This window comes from Pyrgilauda ruficollis, unplaced genomic scaffold (genome assembly GCF_017590135.1).
Source record: "Pyrgilauda ruficollis isolate IOZ18807 unplaced genomic scaffold, ASM1759013v1 scaffold32, whole genome shotgun sequence".
Lineage (NCBI taxonomy): Eukaryota > Metazoa > Chordata > Aves > Passeriformes > Passeridae > Pyrgilauda > Pyrgilauda ruficollis.
This window is the reverse complement of record NW_024524600.1, coordinates 2,315,415-2,339,570: the sequence shown is the minus strand read 5'-3', so window position 1 is coordinate 2,339,570 and position 24,156 is coordinate 2,315,415. Positions and strand designations below refer to the sequence as shown.

At 40.6% G+C, this 24,156-nt stretch overlaps 1 protein-coding gene across 1 annotated transcript in view; it reads left to right on the top strand.

Annotated features, from left to right (window-relative positions):
- Positions 1–24,156, top strand: part of ELK3 (ETS transcription factor ELK3) — a 37,092-nt gene that overhangs the window by 2,761 nt on the left and 10,175 nt on the right. Inside the window, exons 2-3 of the mRNA XM_041474330.1 lie at positions 14,529–14,737; positions 23,019–23,810. Coding sequence (XP_041330264.1) covers positions 14,531–14,737; positions 23,019–23,810 — 999 coding nt within the window. The 5' untranslated portion in view covers positions 14,529–14,530. The remainder of the gene's footprint in view (positions 1–14,528; positions 14,738–23,018; positions 23,811–24,156) is intronic.

Genomic DNA, 24,156 nt, shown 5'->3' with positions numbered 1-24,156 from the left:
CTATTTCTTTTGTAAAATCCTCAGTTTTAGAGAAAGAAGTGCAATACTGGACATAGCATTCAAAAACCTGTTGAATACGTTATGGAGCAGTTAGTGTGGTGTACAGCACCAAAACTTACTGAGGAGTGTTTCCTGGCTCTCACTATCTCTCTCTGAAATATGGACAATAAATTGTTCACTTATTGTGTTAAATATGCCTGGAATTTTGTGTCCTGTCTACTGAATCGGAGTAGATGAAGCACACACATTCATACATACTTACATACACATACATATATGTAGTTCATCCACAATATATAAATTTTGTACGTTGTGTTTGTTCGAGATAAGTGTGAAACATCTTGATGCCCTCAGGAAAACAGATGTAGTAATAGTGTACTTTGTGTTGTGTGTTCTGTGAATTTGAAAGGCTGAATGAGAAGTTATCCATAGATGTGTTAAAAACACAACAAGTCTGGACTAGAAAAGAAATCCAAATATTATGTAATGCATTATAGTTTCCACTCAAATAATAAAAAAAGTAGTAAAGATGCTTTTATTGTACATAGAATTTTATTCTTCACCGGTCTAAAAATGTATTAGGAGTATATATTGTCTGCTCAGTATTACAATCATTGCTTACATCCTGATTTTTCCTAATCAACTCTGTGAGTTGTTCCTAAAAAGAAAAAAACCCACAGGCTTATATCCTTTCTGATATCACCGACTCCACCTAGATGCAACAGCTGAAATAAGCAACTCAGACTCAGGGGAGAAACTCAGCTACAGCCTTCCTTGTAACTGTTTATAACTCCACACACATGGACACTTTCATATGTAGAAACAAAAGTGTATTTTGTTTTATTCATTATTGGTTTTCAGGGCTTACTGATTCACAGTGGTTCTTTGCTCCTGCTACTTAATGTTATTTCATTAAACTTAAGCCACGGGAAGAAATCAAGTATATCATTCCAAAGACTGAAGTGTTTCCCGTTTGCTGTGCATAAAATCCAATTATGTAAACTTTGCCTTCTTCTTGTGGTGCCCTTCTTGGGATGGAGGTATTCATGACAGAGTTATTCTTAGGGGCAGCTATTACTGGTCGAGTGAACACAAATATTGGTCAAAAATTGGTTCTGAAAGACTTGGCACAGAATGAAAGTAAATTTTCAGGTTCACCAAGGTGCACAGAGCTTGTTGCTTGCTCTGAGGCTCATATGTTTGCATGTAGGAAGGTAGCTATGTGCAACACAGACATGGGGGTCCATGAGCTGTACAGAAAATACAAACCTTAGCCTTGGGAATGCAATCACATGACAACATTTTGCTTCAGAAAAAAGAAATAGGTACCAAACAGACATTCGGCAACTAAAGATAAGGGAGTGTGGGATAAGGGCGGGAGCGCCAATACATAGTTACTTGTGATGCATGTATTTATTAAAAAGGATTTTAACTAGTGTGTCGGTGACATCATTTAAAATTTGTAAATTCATGTAGTTACCATTATCTCTCTGAGTGGTTCTCTGCCATAATGCCAAATAATCTAAGATAATAAAGAACTGATAAATTAGCTACTACTTCCCATAAAGATATGGCAGACTGGACTCCTTTGTGCAGTGAGGTGATTTATCAGTCCATGGCTTTCTTCTGGTGGAGGTGGCTCCAGTGCATGGCATGCCTGGATGCTGCTGCTGGAATCCATTTTGGAGCCGTGGCACTGATTATAGGACAGTTATCCTGGGCCAGTTTCAAAGAGCACTGTTGGTTTTGAGCTGCTGTCTGTGCTTGGTAACCACACCCAATGGCTCATGCCACAGGCTGTCACTGACGGGCCTGCGGAAGTCGTGTTGTGCCGTGTATCCTTGGATTGATTCACCGTGGCTTTCTCCTCGGTGTTTCCCACAATAGGGAATCTCATCATCTTGAATCATTAGACAGATGTTTACTTCATCTGTGGCTTGTTAAATGAATCAATGAGTATTCTGGAGGCTGTTGAGAGCTCTTGAAAGACCGAATGTGTCCGTTCTCATGTTGAAGTATTTTGTTGAATAATGAATGATTAAAGATTTAGTCATGATTTTGAGGAGAATGTCAAGGTGTAGGCACAGGAAGTCCACCTCACAGCACCCAAAATACAAGGCTACGTGGATGGAAACAAAGCAGATGAAGCATGAAGTGCCTCTCAGCTATGCACTTCAGAAAAAGAAATTCATCCTTGTCCTTAAAACTTTCTTTAACATATTGTGATTTTATGTGCCAGCAATTATATCAGATTTCAGGTTCTTATGGGTTTGTTGTTAAGAGTGGATTTTAATTCAAAAGCTCTTTGAAGGAGACGTTCTGCTTTTCCAAAAGCAAGAACTAAAGAAAACACCTGCCCACAAGCATGGATACAAAAATATAACGAAAACACTACTTGGCAGCTGATTCAATGCCAGTTAACAATTGTACAGTCAGCTCTGCGTTTTAATTTTTTTATTAATACTGTGGTAGTTTTTTTGCACTACCAAAATGTACCCTGGAGCTGTTGATCTTCTTGATAGGTGCAATTCCTGGGTAGTATCTCATATTATACCAGACAAATAAATATTTAAGTAACATTTTAAAGTTATATGGCAGCTAAGAATGTAGGCGGCTAATTTTGCCATGCCTTAGGCAGGTACAACTCAGCTGAAAATCATAGGGGATTTTTTTACTCTTATGGAGTTCTCACCACCATGTCTGATTTTCAGCTGCTTGCTCAGGTAGCATTGCTGTGATTGTCTTCAGCAGTGGGTTTGTCCTTCTTGTATCTGTGGATCCATGGTTATTTCTGAGCGGTTGTGCACACAGTGGTGGTGCTGCAGTGCTTCTGCCTCACTGGCAGGAGGAAGGGCCACTGACCCCACATTCATGGGCCAAGTGTTGGGAACTGTTCAACTGTATGTGGCAGTTATTGACATGGCACCTATGGACTTTCAACATAAACATCAATCAACTGTGTAAAGAAACGTTTTTGAAGACTATAGCATGTGATCTGTCCACATCTGAGCAGTTAGATACAGCTCAGGATCTTCAGGACAAGAGTCTCTGTAGGAAGCCACAAACTTACTTTGTTTTGATTTTTTTAAAGCACTTAGGCATGTATTTACTTTTGAGTGTGTCAGCACTTCTGTTAATGCACTAAGCCTAGCTGCATGTTAAATGTCACTAAGGCACTGCAGTGGCTCTTGCTTGCTCTGTGAAGGGTCCTCCTAATCTTCCACAGCTCTGAATTTTGCAGTGTCAGGATGTACTGTGAATGATACTGCCCATTCCATGGCTACCCCAGACCTGTTTCAGAGAGTCATTTCAGTCACGTCTGTGTCTCTGCTTTCCAATTTACTACCCAGTATTTGAAGATTCAGAATGTAACTTGGATGATCTTTGCAGATACCAGTTTACTACATTAATGTGTTTTGGCTCTTGTGCAAGCAATACTGTCTTAGTTTTTTGAGCTTTAAAGTATACAATTTTCTTATCTTTGTTAGTGGCTCCTAACTTGAAGATCATTTGAAGTACTATGAGGGGAAAACTCATGTCTCACACATTGTCTTTTATTTGTCATTGTTATTAAATTATGTAATGAATAATACATAATTTTTATTAATATTGCCAACCATGCAAAATTGGTAAAAGATTTCTAGGCTCTAACTTAAGTATTAAGTCCAAAGTCCCATTAATACTATTTTACATGATGGGTCTTTTTCTGAAAACATTAGTGAATGAGCAAAAATGTTTGTGTAAAACATGCCTTTGCAGTTGTACACAAAAGCGTAGACTTGGATTATATCCTTCATCTAAAGGATCTAAATGTTTTTAATCAAATGTCCTCCTGTAAGTTTCCCATCCTTATTTTGCAACACGACTGATAGTTCATCTGGAAAACAGATTTCTATTCCGCATCCATTTGCCTCTAATGTGGTGACAGCACCTCTTTACTACGTCTCTGTATATTTCTTCTTTTTTGTTGTTGTTTTTTTAATGAAAATTGATCAGATATGTGTTTCAGTTTAGGCTTTTTGAGAAGGATGCTAATGTGTGTTATTGTTTTTAAATGTTTATGTTGTGGTAGTGTTGAATGGCCTTTGCTGTATCAAGTCACAATACAGCACAAACAAAAAAAATTGTAGACTGAAGTACCACCATTCTCTCTTCCCAGCGATTAACAGTAATTCATGTGAAGAAACAATCTTTAAAAAGCATTTAGAAAATAAGAACAAATTCCTTTTGCAGCTCATTTAGTTAAATGTGGAGAAAGTTGACTACCTTCAGAGAATTTCTTTCATGCTACACTAACATAGCTGAGATGGGAATGTGGGTTTAGATTCTGGATATAGACCTCTGTGAAGTCTGGTGACTCAGAGCAGACTCAGAGTAAGTGGCGTGTGTGGTCAGTTTAGCAAACTGTGAGTGTGGAATGGGGCTGGCATAGAAAGTATGACTGCAGACTCCTTCAGTACTGCCACTTCAGTGATAAAAACCCTTACAGAACAGAGCAGTTTGATTCCCTGGGAGCAGGGCACAATAATGCTGACTGTGCAGTCTCATCCAAGCTGAGAAGAGGGAATAGAGTCTTTGCATTTTATTTAAATGTGTAATCTTATACAGAATTCAATAGGACACAAGTCGAAACAGTGACTCTGAGCAGCAGAGACATTGACAAACCAGTTAGTGCATTGATGTCACTTCTAAACATGTGCAATCTGAGCACTCTGCATACAGCAAAGTTTGCTGTAATCATTGAAATAGTGTCTCATTTCCCTCTCATTCATAGTTTGCAGCAGATGTGCAAATTAGTTTAAGCACACAGGACACAATACAGGGGAGTGACAAACAGATCTTCTCCTGGCTGAGATCTCAGGTACTCTACGATACATTCTGTGGGGTATTCCAGTGTTTAACGAATGAAGTTAGGTGACACATGTAGGTGTGATGTGCAGGGCCTTGTTGGTGTAGTAGGCAAGTGAATAATGTCAGAAGATTAAAATATTTTACTTGGGTTTTGGTTTAGCTTAGTGCATGATAAACACACAGAAGTTTCATTAGCACTGAGAAGAATAGCAGATCTTTGAGATTTTTATGTGTAAGAATAGTTCTTAATTTATGTTTTTACTATGAGATAATAAAAATATAGACCTTGACTAGTGCTGTGACTCGTTGCTCATTTTTTGTGGCTAAGGAACTTACACTCTGGCTTGTGCTCCAAAACCTACTGCAATAGGGCTAATGTTTTGGGAAGAAACTGTCCAAGTAAAATGATTCCATATTTGTAGGTTACTATCTGCTGAATTGTTTTACACCATTTTTGGTATAATGCTGTAACTGACTCCCCTTGCAAGATGACAATATGCAGGTAAGCCTGAATGTTATTTAATAGTTCAATGGCTCATTTTGCTAATCCAGCAAATTCTGAAAATCCAGTTTGCATGGTAAGGCAAGTCTGACTGCCAGTCTATGCTACAATGATCTTGCTGTGCTTCAGGTTTCATGAAAATTGCCAGCCACCTTGGTTTTCCCTAACAGAACTCCAAGGACTGTTTCCTGTCCTTTTGGCCAGTTTCCTCTCTGCTCACAGCGTGAAAAAGACCTGCTTTTTTATCTGAGTTTTAGTCTAGGAAAAATCAGTGGCAAGGGGGAGATTAGTTTAAACATCTGAATATGAAATGTATTAAAGCAGCATTTGAGACAGCAGATAGTAATAGTACACAATTTAACATTTTAGAGCCACTGAATAAGTTACAAAGAATTAGGTCTGTTGTTGCAAAATGGAAAATTTTAATACTTCGTTTAAAGAAGGAAATACAGATAAAGCGTTTACATTTGGGAGTAATCATCTCTTGATATATTAAGTAAACTTTCAGAATAGCTGCTGTTCCTGGAGGTTGGAACCTCTGCCTTCTTCAGCTCTGGAAGCATCAGAAATTTTATATAGGACAGTCAGGTAATCATGATCTGTGTCCTACTGTGTCTGATGCTGACAAAACTATAAGAGGAAGTCATATGGGAAAAATAAACATATAGGACTGGTTTTGAAAGCAGGAGTCCCTCAGATTGCAGTGTAGCATGTTGCCAGCGTGCCACAGATGTGCACCACATGAGCAGACAGAAAGCAGTGTGAGGAGTCTGCACTCATTTTATGTCTGTCCCAAGGTGAAGGGTTGGAGCCATTACAGATTTATGTAGTTTTGTTTATGGCTAGCTTTAGAAATAATTGAGCAGGTTATTTTTTAAGCCTTCACAGGGAAGCAGCTAGCCATGTTTCCTCCTGCTAAGGGCTTTTACTCCAGTGGGATTAAAACTCTTTCTTGAACTGCATCCTTACAGAAAATGTGAAAACACTCGTGTTGTAGAGGCGGTGTCATCACACCTCTGCTTGGCAGGCAACCAGTCCTTTGTTTTATTAGTTTGGAGATTGCAGAACTTTCTTCCTTTGGACATCTGCCTCCGCTTTTCTTTGACTTAGGTAAAAAAATTAAAAACTGCAAACACTGTATTACCAAACATACCTACTTGAAGCATTACTGGACATATGTGTGAGTGCTTTCTTCTCTGTGGTGGAACTCGATGTTATCCCTTAATATTTTGCGAGAATTTGCTGCTGTCTCTTTTGTGTTGCTCTTAACCACAGGAGACTGTTTATTTTTTTTAAACATGCTCGGCCATAACAGTGGGTATTCTTGCTTGAGAAGGAGACCTTGTAAATTTTTACTGTAAATAATCTTTTAAATTAGATCTCTGTGTTTTTTTGGCACATCCTTAAACCAGTCTGTGTTTGTGTGGCAATATTACTGTAGTTTTGCAGTAAATTGGAACTTGTGCGCTGGGGCACCCCTGTGGCTTTCTCTAATGTTTCCACTGGGTGGTGCTGCAGGAATTCCTTTTTTTTTTTTTTTTTTTTGCTTGAATCTGTATTTCCCAGAAAGACGCCTCTAAAATATAATAGGAGGAAGTCCTGATTTAGAAAGTTTTTGCAGTTTCAACACAATGGAAGGACTTGGAGGATGCTCTGACAGGAAATGTCCTGGTTGCTGGATGTGGAAAAATTACCAGCATTCTGTATCATACACACAGTCGGTTCCCTAAAGTGTCCTGGGTATGGATTGCACATCTAGTTTGATTTATTACCTTTAATAGAGAAAGTTCTGCATCAAATAAAACCAGGTATATTTACACAGTTAGTTCAGAGCTTATTTTTTCAAGCCAAATTAAATTAGCAGTAAGATCTCCTTTAATGAATATATGAAAGCTTTCTGAGTAAACAAATTGATATTTGTTTTTCCTCTTTTCTGGCAGAATCACTAACTCCTCACCAACCACATCCTATTTATCACCCTTGAAGCATCTCTGTTGAGAAATAAAGTGTTAGGACTGACTCAGCTTTTTCTTTCAAATAGTTCTGAGCAAACATTTGGGCAGATTTGGCAATTGTCTTTAACCTCTCATGATATAGTCATAGTTATACAGATGAATTTTCAGTGAAAAATGTTATGGCTGACTAATTTTTAAATTATTTTAGGAAAGTTCCTTTTGTTTACTGACACTCTTGCTTCTGTAATTAGACAAAAAAACACATGTGCTACAATTTTTTAATAGAAACTAAAATGAAAACCAGAAAAATTGTCCTAGAGGATTTATAAGCTCTTAAACTTTTCATATTGACATTCACTTTAGAACTGTGTTTAGGATATAGACACTAACTTGTTCTGTGTTTTTGTCCGCATATACTCTTTGACATCTTATATAGCATGGAATTTATATATGGAATTGTTTGGCCAATTTCCAGCAAGAGTTTTTTTAAAAATCAGTTTGTAACTGTTTATTTTCTAAGTATTAATGGACTTTAAAATTAATTTAGTTAAGTAAAAAAATCTCCATTTCTATTATTGAGAAATGGTGGTTAAAAAATAATGGCAAAACAGTCACATTCTTGCACATGGCATTACAGCAGTCATCTCAAGGGTTAAAATGAACCTGAGACACTTAGAAAAATAAAACCAGAGCTGCTATTACAAACTGGGACAGATGTAGGAGGCCAGGTTTCCTGTGGCCCATTTTCCAGTTTCCTGGCTGCAACCTGCAGAAATAAAGGAAGCCAAATGCTAACGTGAATGAGAAACTAACAATGCCCCACGTCACGCTGCTCGGAGAAACGTGCTGGACAGAATTAGGATACAAAAGCAGAAAATGGACGTACAAAAATTGTACACACGTTTTCTAGAGTAGCTGAAATGGTAAAAAAAGGCATCTGTTACTGAGAAATGCTGTGTGCTTGCAAAAGCACACACGTGCCTGTAAGGGAAATGTAAGTGGAGGTGTGTGCCTGCTGTGATGGGGCATACAAAAAGGAGCTGGATGTTCTGCAGCTGCTTTGGCTACAGAAGGAATCAGAAGTTTCTTCATATGCTAAGGGAAATTAATTTCCCTGCCCTGACTCAGCCTCTTAATCCTTTTCATGTACATGTCTGATCACCATCTTTGTGTGACTACCTACATGGCGTAATGCTGGCTAACACCTTTTATGTCTTCCTGATTTAATTGGTCACCAGCTGGTTTTTTTCAGCCTCTGGGCACCCCAGCCAGTCTGTCCCACTCAGCTGTGCCTCCTCTGCCCCAAGTCCCCCGACCTGGTTTATAGCTCAGGCTCCCAGATGTTGTTCCTTTGCAGACCCTCTAAAGCAAAAGGGACTGGTTTTGATCCTAGTGCCTGGAGGCATTCCTACTTTTAGCCTTCAAAACTTGTTCAATCAATGTTGATTGTACAGGATCAGCAGTTTCTCTCTATTTTAGAAAGGCTGTAGGGGAGCTAACATGGAGAAAAAAATCCAAGTAGGAAACCTGGACTACTTGGGAGAGCAGAGCTGTGTTACAGCTGTAACATAGTTGTGTGAAAGCTAAGGACCTCTGCAGAAGTCCTGAATTGCTACAGAGCTGCTTTCCAGCTTTTTATGTGGCTTTTCCTATGCAAGAGTCCTACAAAACTTGATGCTTCCAGGACTGTCCTGCTTATCTCACAGTTCGTGTCATAAATCTTTCCGATACTGAGATTTTGGTTAGCTAGATTTGTCTCTGAGCCTCCTGGTGTTCTACTGCTTCGACTTAAGATGCCTTGCTTATTTGTTTTATTTTGTCCAGCAGGTTAATAACTGGATTTTTGGATCTTAATGCTACCTTACTGACTGACATTTTATCACATGGAATTTCATTTGTATTGTGTTGTTAAAAAATGAAAAAGCTTATACAGCTCATCAGCACATATATGATCACGTCTTTACTATTTCTAGTGTAACTTGTGTAATGTTTTTATAGTGTTATTTTCATGCTGGTTGAAGCCAGTCCTCATATGCTAAAGGAAGAGAGAGTATTTGGCATGTAGGCCCTTTGCCTAAGTGAGGAATTTGGGTAGACCCTTGACAGGAATATCTCTCAGATGAGACACTTTGCTCTATGGATGTCTCTGTCCATTTCCATTGTCCTCTTCAGGGAGAGCTTATGGTGTTGACTCTGCTGCTGCTCCAGGTTTAGTCACGTCTGTTAGTCCCTCAGTTTGGTTGAAATAGGAGCAGAATTATCAGCACAGATACTCTGATTTGCTGCCTTCTGGCATCAGACCTAAACTTAAAATTTGGTGTATGGAGGGCATGTTGTATCACACTGACCTTGCATTTGCTAGGGTTTGTATGGGTTGAAGCACATTGCAACGAATGTAAATTGCTAATGCAGATGGTGTCAGTGTGGTTCCCTGTCACAGCTGCCAGAGAAATGGATTTTCAGAAAAATTTTCAGTCCTGAAATACCATTTTGCTGTTTAACACAGCATTTCCAAGTATAATTTCTTCTAACTATGCTTGTGATTATTTGCATCAGCAGTAATGGAAGTGATCAGAAAGTAAAATTACTAGGCTATCTAAGTCAGGTCAAACTAGCAAATTTTGTTTCATAGCTTAGAAAGCATCTTTGACTGTCAAATGCATTGTACAGATATTTAAAAAATTTTAAAAATTGCCATTTAAATAAGATGGCAAAATCAGATATGTCAGAGTTAATGGATTAAAAAATTGACTCTTTTGTCTGTATGAATTTTGATTAGGCTTTCCATGACACAGGATATATGTTTCTAACATAGGTTCTGTTTCTCATGCTGTACCATTGATACATGTGCCTATCTAAATAAGGGGTTTTATAAAACTATTTTTTCTGCTAATCCATGTAATTCAGTATGTGGTTCCATGTATTATTTATTGCTCTGCATTCAAATCTTGTACTGAGCACAGAAGTAAGAGGAATATTTATTATTACTATTTAATATTAATAAAGAGTTGAATGAAATGTGGTCACTGTAGGAAGTGACCACATCCTAACAACCCTTTCTGTCAAAGTAAGGCAAGACACTGAATTCCCTTTGAGTCAGTAAAAATTCAAAAGATTTAGAGAATACATACATGAAATACAATGTTTTCTGAAGATCTCCAACTCCTCACAGTCATAATTTATTATGACTTTTAATACAGGTACCAGGTTTTTGGTTGAATTACATGTCTTCTAATAAATCCAATACATCTGTAGTTATTCTCTTGCTTGACCACTCAAATGAGGCACAAGTTAAGCCCTGTGTGGCCATTCTGTCCTCCCAAGGGGACAGTTAGTACCTTGTGGAATTCAAAACAGTTCCCATTGAGAAAGGCAGGTTAATACTTCTGTTGGCCTGTTTGGAAATTACATATTTTGTATCACTTAAAAAAATCCTGTCACTGCAGAGTCTTAGATTTTTCTATTGTTGTGGGCAGAATGGGAATTTGCCATGGGCAGAATGGGAGCTTCAGACAAAGTTTGTTAGAGAAGCCTTCCCTCTGAGTCATGGGGTGCAGAAGGGACCCCTTTGCTTTCCAAACTCCTTCTCAGAGAGGAGTCCAGGCAGAGGATCCTCCTACAACTGTTTCCCTGCAAATCACATTTTACAGAACGGAAATGAGATTGATACCAGTTTACCAAATTCAAGAAATCTGAGATTTTACTTCACCATATATACTTACACCAAGGCTTCTGTTATAGGTAGTTACAGCTGTGAATATTCAGTGCAGCTCGGACCTGCACACCTCAAGTTGGGTGGTTAGAAGTGTAGGACCATATAATTAATGATCAGCTGAAAATGTAATTAGCATGATTTGCCTCATGTAGGAATCATACACAGAGTTGCTGTACAAGCAGTATGGGAAGCTTGATACAGGAACTCAGTGGCAGATGGAGGGATGAGGCACAATGCAGCATTGAGCTGTTTTAATCTCATTTCTGTAGGGGCAGACTTGGGTCATACCAGTAGAAGATTTATCCATGTACCAACTGAGCACATTGATGCTGAAGTCTGAGGTACACAGGTCCTTTATAAAGCCTGTTCAGAGCCTCAGGCTTGGGAGAGTTTGTGGTCAGGCAAGATAGGTTGTGAGGAGCTGCCTAAATCTAATCCCACCACAGCCATCTGCCCTGGGTCCAGCACCTGAAGTGACCCCCAGAGATTATCCATGGATCTCAGCTGGAATAACTGAGCCACTTCCAAAAAGGTGGCAGTAACCTTTTCTGTAATAACCCGATGGGAGTCACCCCTCCTTGCTCACCGGGACCTCTGGTTTGTGGAGTGAGTGTTCCTGTAGGATTCTCTTGCCCAGGCTTGTGCTGTTCATACATTTTACATTATGCCTATGGCTGAGTCACCTTGAGTGCACCTTGAGTAGATAAAATGGAATCCAAAACTATTTACATTTTACAGATGATACACAGCAGAAAACAGATTCATAATGGAAAGTGTCGTACAAAGTTAGCTGTAGATTACTCTGTGAGTTTTCATGGGCAGAGGTGAATGGGGATGGAGCAGGCTGCAGCAAAATGTTCTTTGCTTGGTGTTGAGTTCCACCTAACCTCTCTTCAGAGCCATGAGTGCTGAACCTGTAGTTTAAGATCTGGGTGAGAGAATTGTTTCTCGGGGGTATTACACTGTTTTGGGTGATGATATGGTGGTGAAGTTTGTATTGGTTCTTCTATAATTCTGAACCCTCTTTACTTTCCTCAGCTGAAGTTCTGCTGACAGGTCTTTGTAGCATGGGATACATTTTAGTACAATTTTGAAGAAAGATATTTATATGGTACTTAAAATTTTCCAGAGCAACAAAAGTTCTGTTTGTGATTTCTTGTTAGGAAGAGTTGTATGATGCAAGTTGAAATAATGCAGGGTATGGCTGCAAAATATGTGATGTAGAGAAAATAGAATTATTTAAGAGGAATATGATTGTATATAAATACACATTTTTTGCAAAGTAAATTGCAAAACTTACAAGTATTAGAAAGTATATACATATATGATGTGTATCTGTATATTTATGATACCAGATTAATAGGGACACTTTATTATCTATGAAGTTATAGATAAATAATCTGTTAAAGATGCTAATGTCTGCAAAGAGGGTGTAGTTTAAAGGAACTTTTACAGGCTGTAAAGCGAATAACTGTCAGGTATATTTAATCCTAGCTCTGAAATTTTTTTCTTGCCTTATTTTATGTGGAAAAGCATTTGTATAAAATTGCGATGAAGCAAATGCAAAAAGTGCCAGTTTGAAAGTGCCAGACCTTCCATATAGGCAGTTCTGTTTCCAGCATCCCTAACAGTCCTAGGAGCCTCAAATGACCTCTGAAAGTGCTGCGTAGTCATGGTGTCACTCAGCTGGGCATCAGTGGTTTTGTCTTTGTCCTTCAGACGGGACTCTCAGTTAATTAGAGAAATGAGGATTTTGAAGAGATAGTAAAATCGTCATTGATTCTGCCAACCCTTGTTGGCCAGCTTACTTAAAAAATTACTTGGACCAAAACATAGCTCCAAACCCTGTTTTTCCACACAACTATTGACGGCGTTCTCTAGTACCATTAACTTGCTTTACACTAGTGTAGTTCATGCAATTTGTTTTTCTTTATACTCGTGAGCCTTATGCACGGTGATTTCCTTCCTGCTGGGGCAGACCTGAAGAGGCAGCTGTTCCCGCAGCGTCCCTGTGTCCCGTTCCCTGCCGGGGATAGCTGGAAGTCTTGTGCCCTCTTGTGGTACGCACATCCCGGGAAGCGGCAGGCAGCAAGCCTGCCATCCTGTCCGTGTCACCTGCTAGGGCACAAACAACAGTGTATTGGGAAACAAAATGAACGAGGATGCTAAAAATCGTGAGCTTGTCTAGATAAAGACAAAAATACCTATTGTTTCATGCACAGAGGTAAGTCAGGTAGTAATTAGTCCCATTAGCACCATAGTAAATTAATCAATACCAGCAATAAATCTCTGTGACACAACACATCCAAGTTAAGAATCAGAAGAGGCCAAAAAGATTATTTGATCCAGTGTTAACATGCTAAGGCTGGGAATGTTTTTGAAAGTGGGTGAAAATCTCATTTAATGATTCTGTAGTTTAAAAGGTCAACTTGAGCTGCATCTTCATTAAAATGACAAGTTGTTAGCAGCTGTAATGCTCCCAATTTTTAAGTTGTGTATATACCTGTGCTGAGTGCATTAAAATGACAAGTTGTTAGCAGCTGTAATGCTCCCAATTTTTATGTGTATATACCTGTGCTGAGTTGGAATACAGCCAGCCTTCAGTTTATCCTTTTATTGCAGTGCCTGAACAAAAGGCCTCTTCTAGGGAGGGCTCAGTAGCACAGGCAGTTAGCAGAGGAAAACGATACTTAAAAAACCTTTAGCAGAGAAAAAAAATTCAACCAACCTCAGATGTGAGACTCAGGCACTGTTAAAAATATTCCTAATTCTCAGTAGTATGTACAATAATGAAAGAAAAGATCCCTGTTAAAGAGAGGTTCTGGGTAAACATCACTTACTTTACTGTGCTTAAGTGTACTGAACTTCCAGCTTTTCTAAAAAATGAAGAATGTCTTTTGAGCTATTTGAATTGGCAAACAGAAGCAGTAAGATTAATTTGAGGCCCTGGAAAAAAACAAAATAGGCACAGGCTGTCTGGTGGTGGGAGGAATGTAGCTTCTTGTCCTGTAATCAAAGGCAATTGCTCTGGTCTTCTCTTGTCCTCCCCTTTTTCACAGTGACGTATCTGAAGAAGTCCAGTAAACTCCTCCTGACAGTAAACAGCAGGTTATAAGTATCATTTCAGTGGATAGTCATATTAAGTCCTTTTGTCCCTGCCTTATGTGTTCCTTTGAGGAGTGATTGCTTACAATGAATGCAAGATGCCAGAACTGGCAGTGACCTTGTATAATGTGAACTTTGTGGGCAGTGCTTTTCTAAATGCTTCCTCTATTTTATGTGACCCTTCAGAGAACAGCAGTGGGAAGAATACTGGAAAAGCAGTGGAAGACCTGTAGGTCTTGTGGATGTTTGCTTATGAATGATGTGGTAGCTTCCTTTTCTCAATTATGTAGGATGACTCCTGTAAAGAACTTATTACTGAAATGAGCGTTGGGTGGAACACCTGCTCCCAAATGTTTTTCACACTTGTTTGAAAAACATTTCTCTCCTTTGTCCCTTCTAGGTATGGAGAGTGCAATCACTCTGTGGCAGTTCCTTTTGCAGTTGCTGCTAGACCAGAAACACGAGCACCTCATTTGCTGGACGTCTAATGATGGCGAATTCAAGCTACTCAAGGCAGAAGAAGTGGCTAAGCTGTGGGGACTCAGAAAAAACAAAACTAATATGAATTATGACAAGCTGAGCCGGGCGCTCAGATACTATTATGACAAGGTAAATTTTGTTATTCTCATGCAGACTAAGACAATAGAAATGCTACCAGATAATATTTCTCCTCTCTGTGGAAGCTACTTAGAAGTTCCTCTAACTAGTCAAGATACTAGAAGGAAAAGATTGTAGAACACAAATATACAAATATTATGGAACACAATTCTTGTGTATTCACATTTCTTGATTTTAGACTCCAGTAAATTCAAGGAGTTTCCAAACTGTTTCCTCGCACATTTTTGATAAGTATTATATTGTTTTTACTAATCGATATTAAATCTTCTCAGGATTAGTTCTCCTTAAATGGATATTTTTCAATAAGATATATAAATTCCAATTTATTAGGTTTTACTCTTTCCTAAATTATTGAAGATTAAATATTAATTTAAAAAAGACTGTTATAGGTTTTGTATATTAAAAAGAAGAACGTCATAGCTGTGCTTAGTGGCCTGTTTTCCTCTTGATTTTCAGGAAGAGGGGTGAGATGAGATTATACAGTGAGTTATGCCAGTGTTCAGCACAATTAGGCCATGTTTGCTGCCTGCACAAGGCAGAGGAAAGTAGATACTGTTTCTGGACTGACCTTAGAGTGCTGTTGTCACCTATTATTTGTAGTGCACTAATTCTTGCAGGGCACAGTGCTATGCAGTCAATCTAACACAGCGATCAAAAACCATGGTGACTGCAAATTAACAATGAACAATTGGATGATCAGACTTTCCATGACCCACAGGGGCTTCTTCTCCTGAAAAACATTTCAGTTTCAGATTTAGAGATGTTAGTGTTTTGTCCACTAGAAGTCAGATTTTCCCACTTGATATGTTTCAAAGGTGGCCTGACGGAGAAGGCCTGAAAGGATTCGGTGAGGACAGTGCAGTGCCTGTTCCGAGCAGTTGGTGTGATGCATCCCCTTAGCTAAGTGCTAAAAAGGCTTCTGCTCAGCATGGGGAAGCTTGCTTCATTATTTGACTCCAGCCCCTCTGGTTATAATCTTGACTGGGATCAATGGAGACAGAGTGCCTACTGGTGCATGAAGAGCATAGCCGGGCAGAGCCCAAATATGCTGTTAGTGACTGAACAGACATTGCTTCAAAACAAGGAACAAGATATTTGTAGCACTTATGCTTTGAGATCTCTCTGATCTCTTTGAAGTAATAGAATATAATGGCTCCTTACCTGAGACTCTCTTGCTTCTTTTATCCCTTAACCTTTTTTTTTTAACCCCTGTTCTGTTTTCAGTTCCCTGCCCCTAGCACACACACACACACCTTTGTCATCTGTTTTGTCTCTGCTCAAGCAGCATCTGCCAGAGTGGCTGTAGAGTTTCTTCATCACGGTTCTGGCTGAGGCAGCTGCTTGCTGTTTGTAGAGATGGTCTTCTGTCTGACAGTTTTATCTAAGTGTGGCACAGGGATTATGTCCATTTTTTCAGGTGTTCTGCAGTGGAGGTCATAGCTCCTAGATGAAAGAAGGATAAGTTCTTTCTTCCCCATGTACTGCAATCAGGGTTTGAACCCCAACCCAAACCTATGGCTATTTCTATTTAAATTAAAAGAGTAACTCCTTTAGAACAAAAAAGTGGGAGCTTCTCACTCTGTGGATATAGTGTTTCATGACATGTAGGTTCCAGGCACTGGAGAAAGCTGGATTATTGGGAGAGTGCAGAGGGACAGAGCAACTGGCTGCAGGTTTCGAAGTGTGAGAGAGAATGGTGTAAGATAACAGACAGTGAATCCTTGTGGAGTGGCAGGGTGTGCTCAGCAGTGGGTTCAGTCCTGAACGCTTCCTCTGCCTTCAGTTCAGTCTATACTGCATAGCACAGGGGGGAAGAAGTCAAGAAAGGGAGGAAGGGCTCCTTGACATTCTTCCTTCCCCCCTGCAGAACAAAAGGGGAAGGACTAGGGAGGTGAAAAAGCCTCTCTCAGCCTTTAGTGCTCTTTTCCTTTAGACCATTCACCAATTTGTGAGATAAACCTAAAAGCAGTCTAGACTCTGAGGTAGCTTTAAGGAGCCTTCTGAGATCCTTGTCCCCTCTCTGCTTGTGTGCAATGATGGATGTGTTGGCAGCTGGGGGTGCTGGGGCAAATGGGATGCACACTGAACAAATGTGACAAACACTGAGCTGCAAATGGGGGAGTGGCAGCAGGAAGGATGAGGCAGAACTCTGGACAAGACTTCACTTGCACTATGGAATTATTGACAGGAATTTATCTTCCTATAACCTAAGTGATCTGGCAGCATGTGAGTTTGAGACAAGGGTCAGTGATTTTATAGAAATTATGGTGGCACATGGGCTGGACCTTCCGTTCTTGGACTGCCCTCTGCTCTTACTGCATACAGTTGACACTGAACTAATGTTTCATGGTCTATCTTTGAAATTATTCACCATGGAGAAATAAAGTCTGATTGCTGGATAAATGGGGGTTTATGAGCTCTGCCTTTTGCTGGGGGGAACACTGGCTTGTTAAAATTCATCATCTGATTCATCTGAACTTAAAAGTAAATTAATTCCAGTACTGGAGAAAAATAACACAATTAGGACAAGTTTCTTAGCCTGGCTTTGAAAGCAAGCATGACATGCTGTTTGAGGCTGATGGCTAGATTTATGTTAAATTCACATAAAAGGCACCCCAGGAAATGTAAAGTATGGCATGTCTTGATTATAATTTGCTGCCATGATTATAGTTTCTAAATGTTTGTAGATAATCTGAAGACTCCATTTCCTGTTTCATTTGTTCCCCAAATTCTTCCCCCCTCCCCCTTATTTTATTTAATGCATTTCCCCTATTGCCTCAACAGAGCAGCAGCACAGATGACAGATAACACTGAGGAAAGGCATCCTGCCCTCTACCTATGGTTTGTGTTCATCATGTCACACACTTTTGCCTGTCAGAAATCTCTTGTAATGCTTTCAGGCTAGGAAATGCTTGAGCACTATTCCCATACAGAGCAGTTCAGCTTGAAGTAAAATACCTATGAAAGTAGGGTTAGTAAGTTTCTTTTTTTCCTCAGGTTATCCAGTTATTTTGTTTTTATGGTAGCTGTAATGGCACATATCTTTTGGAAGTCACCAGGGGTTTCAAGACTACTGAAAGTCCCTATGAATATTTCACGATGACACCACAAGAGAGAAGCTAGTGATTTTTTCCCGTGAGGTTTTTTTTCTGAGGGAAGGAGGGTGAATCCAAGAAATTACATGCTGATACTGACATTAATAGGATGTAGAAGTTGTTGAATTCAAGTCCTCAGAAGTTAGGAAATAAAAGAGTCACAGTTCCCTGGATAATGCCAATGTTTGCATGAGTTATGCTGCATTTTTAATTACACAGTCACATAATGTTGTGATGAGCAGCAGAGAATATTTTTGCATCTTCTCTGAACAGTACGTGGCCCGAGGCTTTACTCAGTGAGTGCTATTCAGTCTCTTTCAGTTTTAGTTTCAGTTAATGGCTGCCCACTTGTTTAGATGGTTTAGCAGTATGATTTATAGTATTAAAATAATATGGGCTGCTTTGTGCTCATTGCAGTGCAGGGACAGGGCTTCTCAGGTGCTCTCAGGATTCAGAGGTGCCAGTGCATTCACTCCCTCCCATAACAGGTCAAACCCTGTAACCTGGTTACTAGTTTGTATTTTTAATGTCCAAGTGTAGGTGGAAGCATGGAAGTAGGGTGGAAGCATGGAAGAATTGTTTTGGGCGCAGGTCCCTTGCTTGGGTGCTTTCTGAACTTCAGGATATAAATGAGGATATACTTCAGGATAATGAAAAATATTATTTTACTTTTGGAAAGGTCTTCTGTAAGACATCTCAGGGGAAAAAGAATCCTACAATGAAACAACAGCAGTGTGATTGTGCTGGAGTACCAACTATACATTATGTAGTGGTGCAGGTCAGAGGTGTTACAAGGAAATACTTTAAGGGACATTAGAAAGAACCTTTATAGAAAACTGGAAGGAGCTTCATCCAAGAGTGATTTGTGGAAGTCAAGAAGGTGCTTGGCTGAAATGGCATAAATGGTTATATAGTGCTATCCATACTGAAAGATGGGAGTAAAGGATTTGATACTCAGTAAGAGGTGATGGGTAGAGGAGAAAGCCCAAGAACACCTGCCTCAAAAAGAAACATAAAATTGTTCATGTTTGATGTGAGAGGAAAGGGATGTTCAGTAACCCGCAGTAAAGAGAGTGGAGAACCTGGTCTTAGGTGCTAGCCAGAGAAATAGCCTTTATCTTCCAGCTGGAGGTAAGTGAAGAAAGACTGAAATCCTGCTAAATGGGAGCCTTGATCTTCCGAAGGTCAGTACAAGTGCACAGTGCAGTAGCACCTGTGCCTGCATCAAAAATGTTACAGAATCTGGCTTCTGCACACACAGTGTACAAAGCATTACTGCATAACCTGTGATGCTGGCAGAATCTGCCTGCCTGCACATGCTGATGAGGACACACTCCCATTTTTCAGAGCAGACCATCATGCCACAGGTACCTCCTGCCAGCATATGTACTTCAGACACTGGAGTGTGAGCAGCCCTCTGTCTGGGTAGGTGTCCCAGTAGCTGGAAGCAGCCTGGATAGAGTTCTGGGAGGAATTCATAACCTGTGTTCTTACATGTGTTACACCCCTCAGTACTCTTAGAGCCAGAGAACTTGCAACACATCCAGGTGGGACATAGGAGCAGCAGGTACAGCTCTGGTCTTTCTTCTTTTCTGACCAGGGATGTTTAGTGCCTACAGACAAGTTCATTCTGCTCTGTCATAAATTTTGACATCTCGGGCATCCTGATTATAGGTCACTTCCTGGAAAGAGGGAAAAATGGTTTTCCTGCTCCTGAGATCCCTCTTTAGTCTGAAATTTGACTAGGAAGTGAATCCTGTCTCCCAGATCAGTCTCCCAAGTGGCTCCTGCAGCCAGCAAACTTGCTAGCAAAGAGGTTTGGGCCAAGCCACTAAAATGCTTCGGTCATCCTAGTTTGCTGTAAATGGCTCAAACACTGAGCAGGAGTCAGAGCCGATAAAAACAAGACATGAACACATGGTTGATTTTAGTGGTGCATATGCATAGTTGCCACAACCCCTCCCCAGTATAGTCTAGTTGAAGCTGCAGGGACAACAGAGGAGAACCGTCCCTGCAGCTGGTGATTCAGAGCTCTTGGGTGAGGCTGCTTCTGGAAGGGCTCATAAAGCGAGTTCCTGAAGTGCTGGGGTGTGAATGAGCCAGAGCTCCCTAGCACGGCCGCTGTGCTGGAGCAGGCAGCAGGTGCTGCAGCTTTCCAAGCACTTCTCAACAGGGCAGGCTGGGGTGGGCACGTTTGCTGCAGTCACCGTTTTGTACTCTGGGGCAGAGGAGAGGAAGTGGAAAGTGTTCAGGAAGACAATAGAAGAGGGGCATTCCCTGCTGCCTGCCCTCTCTCTGAGTGTCAGAGAGTGCTGTCTATTGGTAAGTTTTTTTTTAAGCTCTTGGACTTCAGCCCCTGCTCTTGTCCCTGTTGCTCATTTCTTCTCTGCAGCAGCTGCATGGACCTAGTCCTACCCTGGCTCCCTGCAGCCCTGGCCAGTAGCCACTAGCACTCATTGCAAGCCTGTTCATGAGGGAATTTACACAGAAAATTCAAGCAACAACAATAAAAGAGGGCTAAATGTTCACATACAATTACTTTCCTGCTACCAAGCAAGTGGTCTAGTCTTCCTGCAGATGCAGGAAGGCACAATTCTTTGCCCTTTCAAACTGCTTGTTGTGCTGCCTGTCACTGTCTTCTGTGGTTTGAACTGTCATAGCTCAGAATGATTCTGACAGATCACTGTGGTGATGGTAAAAATATGCTGCTTTTTACCTTCAATTATTTGTCAAAAGAATATGGAAAAGTCAGTGCCTTTCTGAGGCACTTCATTAATTTCTGTCCTTATTTTCTCTTGCATGCCGGTGGAGATTTCCTCAGGCTACACATTTAAGAGAAGCCTGCAGAGTGCTTGAGGGATCTGCACTTGAATCTTTTCATCTCCAGCCATCGTTAAGTGGGCCTTTGCTGCAGGCTGACAGAGTTGGAGGAGCAGCACTGCAATGTTCTTAAAATATAACTGTATTTAATAATAACAAAGGAAGTATAAACTCACCAGTCCGTTCAGTTGCTTTTTATAGTAATGTTCCCCCGTTTCAAGCCTGCATCAATGTAAAAGTGCAATCCTTAAATAAATTGAATCTTGTTCTTCTGGGAGTCACATTTTCCAAGGAGAATCTCAGTTGCTAGTGCTTGATTTAATAATAATTCAAAGTAGCCAGGAGCAGAGGGGAGGCATTATTTTAAATTAAAATATAAATATATATATATATAGAAAAGAAAGAAAAAAAAATCCAGTTGGGATGGTGTTTTTTTTTTTTTTTTTCATATGTGAGTAGTTGGAGATTTTGCTCTTTGGAAAGAGAATGCAATATCAAGAGTGCAGAAAAAGTGCAATCATCCAATGTTGCACCTAATTAGCAATGAAAAAAAAAAAAAATCTAGGCCAAGCCCAAAGCCATAGGAATTAAAGCTCATGCAGATTGAGGTTCTGTGGGCTAACTGTTTGTCCTGAACCTCTGGAGGCCAAAAAAGGACACTGCAGCATCTGCCAGGTGGGTAGATGTGTGTACAATTTAGCATGAAAGAGGGCAGTTTATGCCTTTAGTCTGAACTTGCTGAATTTAATTCTTCTCTTTGCTACAGATCCCTGTTATCATCTTGGGAAACAACATTCTCTATTTGTGCCACAGCTCCTGACCTGTATGCAAAGCTGCATCCCAGGGTTCTTTGTGGGGTTAGTTTTGTATTCAAGAAGGTGCCTGAATTAAATGCCAAGACATTCAGACAGATGAATTACAGAGTGAAGTAGCTCAGCTGAAAGAGAGAAGAGGTTCTGATATTCTGATAGAAGAATCTGCAGATTCTTCTTTCACAAAATGATCCTTGCTTTTGTGACTGAGCAAGGTGTAGTGCAGGCAGTACAAGCACCCAGCACTACTTGTTTTCTATATATAGAGAAATATGATGTCTCTTTTCCTTTTCCTTAATTTTCTCTTTCATTTTCAGTCAGTTTAACAAATGTTTCCACTATTGGTGTCAGAAACTGTGGTAGAATGAAAAACCAATTAGATTTTTAGGAAATTTGTAAATATTTACATTCCCATATGTACAGCAAAGCAGATGTCTGCAGAATACCAGCTGGAGGTACAGCAGATGTGCTGGACTAAAGGGAAGCCTCTTGGAAAGGGTTTTTCAGAGGCGACTTAACAAACTCTCCACCAGGGGTTTCAAGAAGAGAGAAATTAGCACGAAAACCTCAGGATATATATATTGTTTTGTTCTGCAGCACTTGGCTTAGGGTGGTAAATGTTCCAGTCCCTAAGCCAGGCTGTGCCATGAAATGCCTTTGTGGAGGAGCTCACATATCCTTAGGAATTGTGTTAGAGCAGGCAGCCAGCCTGGGTTTGCAGGAGGAGCACTAGGACTAGAAACAGGATGCTCTTAAAAAGTCTCAAAAGGAATCAGTTCTTTACATAAAGGGACACTTAAAACAAAACAAAACAGTTCTACAAACCTTTGAGAGGTTTGTGACTCTTTCAGTAATTAATTTCCACAGTCAGTTTAGACTGATGAAAGCCTTCTGCCAGCACCACTGAGCATCCTGGGCCTAATGCCAGCCTGGAGATGGTGCATGGGATATTGCAGGACACAAGTACATTTCCAGCCCCTGCAAGGGGTTGCATTTTTCACAGACGTAAGCTCATGATCATTGACAGAAAGACAGTCACTGTAAGTTTAGCTCAGTCCTTTCCTCATGTGGTAAGGAACATGGGGTAAATAGCTGGTGCCAGGAGGCTGAGGTGGATTTGTCCCTTGCAGGCATTCTGAGAGTACTTCATCCTCAGGTGTTGGTGTCAGTTTTAGGAGGCATGAATGAAGGAGTTAGCATTTATTGCAGAATGCAAGTGGTGGCATGGCTTGAATCCACAAGGCAGCAGAATTGCTTTTACTGGAAAGAAATTATTCCCAAGCTGCTTCAGGGGAAGCAGAAGTCAAAGAGGCCACCAGTAGGTCTTTGTCACCAAATGATGATGGTTTTGTTGGAAACCATGAGGAGCGAGGAGTGAACTCCCTGGCTGAGCAGAGAGAGGTATTGGAATAAGCCAAGGGTGATCAGCATTTGGAGGCCCACAAAACGACCTGCATAGCTTTATGAGGGAGCAGTGCCCTTGTGTGTGCAGTACTGGGTGCCTCTGAAACGCTGATCTTTCTAGCACCTTCTTTGTATTTGCAGAACATCATCAAGAAAGTGATCGGACAAAAATTTGTATACAAGTTTGTCTCTTTTCCTGAGATTTTAAAAATGGATCCACATGCTGTGGAAATCAGCAGAGAGAGCCTTTTGCTGCAGGACAGCGACTGTAAGATGCCTTTGGAGGGCAGGGATCAGCACAAGCACAGCTTGTCAGCACTGAAAAGCACAAGCCGTAATGAATATATCCACTCTGGCCTGTACTCCTCTTTCACTATCAACTCTCTGCAGAACCAGCCAGACCCTTACAAGACCATCAAAACAGAAAAACTGGAGAAGTCAGAAGGAAACACACCAGTTGAAGAAGTCCGAACTGTTATCAGATTTGTGACAAACAAAACAGACAAACAAGTTACGAGGCCCGTGGTGTCGTTGCCTTCTACTTCTGAAACAGCAACTGCCTCTGCTTTCCTCAACTCTTCAGTATCAGCTAAAATATCTTCCTTAATGCTACCCAACAGTGCCAGCATTTCATCTCCATCATCGTCCTCCTCCAGATCACCGTCTCTGTCGCCCACCTCACCCCTCCCTACAGAGCACAAGAGCTTCTTCCTTGACTCCAGTTGCCACGACTCAGATTCCCTTGAGCCTCTGAACCTCTCCTCAGGCTCCAAGGCCAAATCCCCATCTCTTCCCCCAAAGGCTAAAAAACCCAAAGGCTTGGAAATCTCTGCCCCACCTATGATTCTCTCCAGCACTGACATCGGTTCCATCGCCCTCAACAGCCCCGCGCTTCCTTCGGGATCCCTGACTCCAGCTTTCTTCACTGCACAGGTAAGACCTGCCTGTCTCCAGGCATTCCCTCATTGTGGCCAAGTGTTAGTTCTGTGGGTCTGTCACCATCTGGTGGGAAAAAACCCCAACATACAGGAAAGAGGGATACACAGCAGTGCTCTGAACAAGGGGTGGAAAGTAGGTTTCTCCTGGGGTTTGTTCCTAATTGAGTGGGAAGAGCCATCACAGTTCACAGACTGCCTGAAAGAATAAGGAGATGGGCAACCATTAGTGAATTGTTTATCAGTTCAAACCAGCCTCCAGATCTACAAAACAAACAGGAAAAAGCCAAAAAGAAAACCACAGGGGTTTTTTAAGTCACAACTTGATAATGTAAGATGCTTGG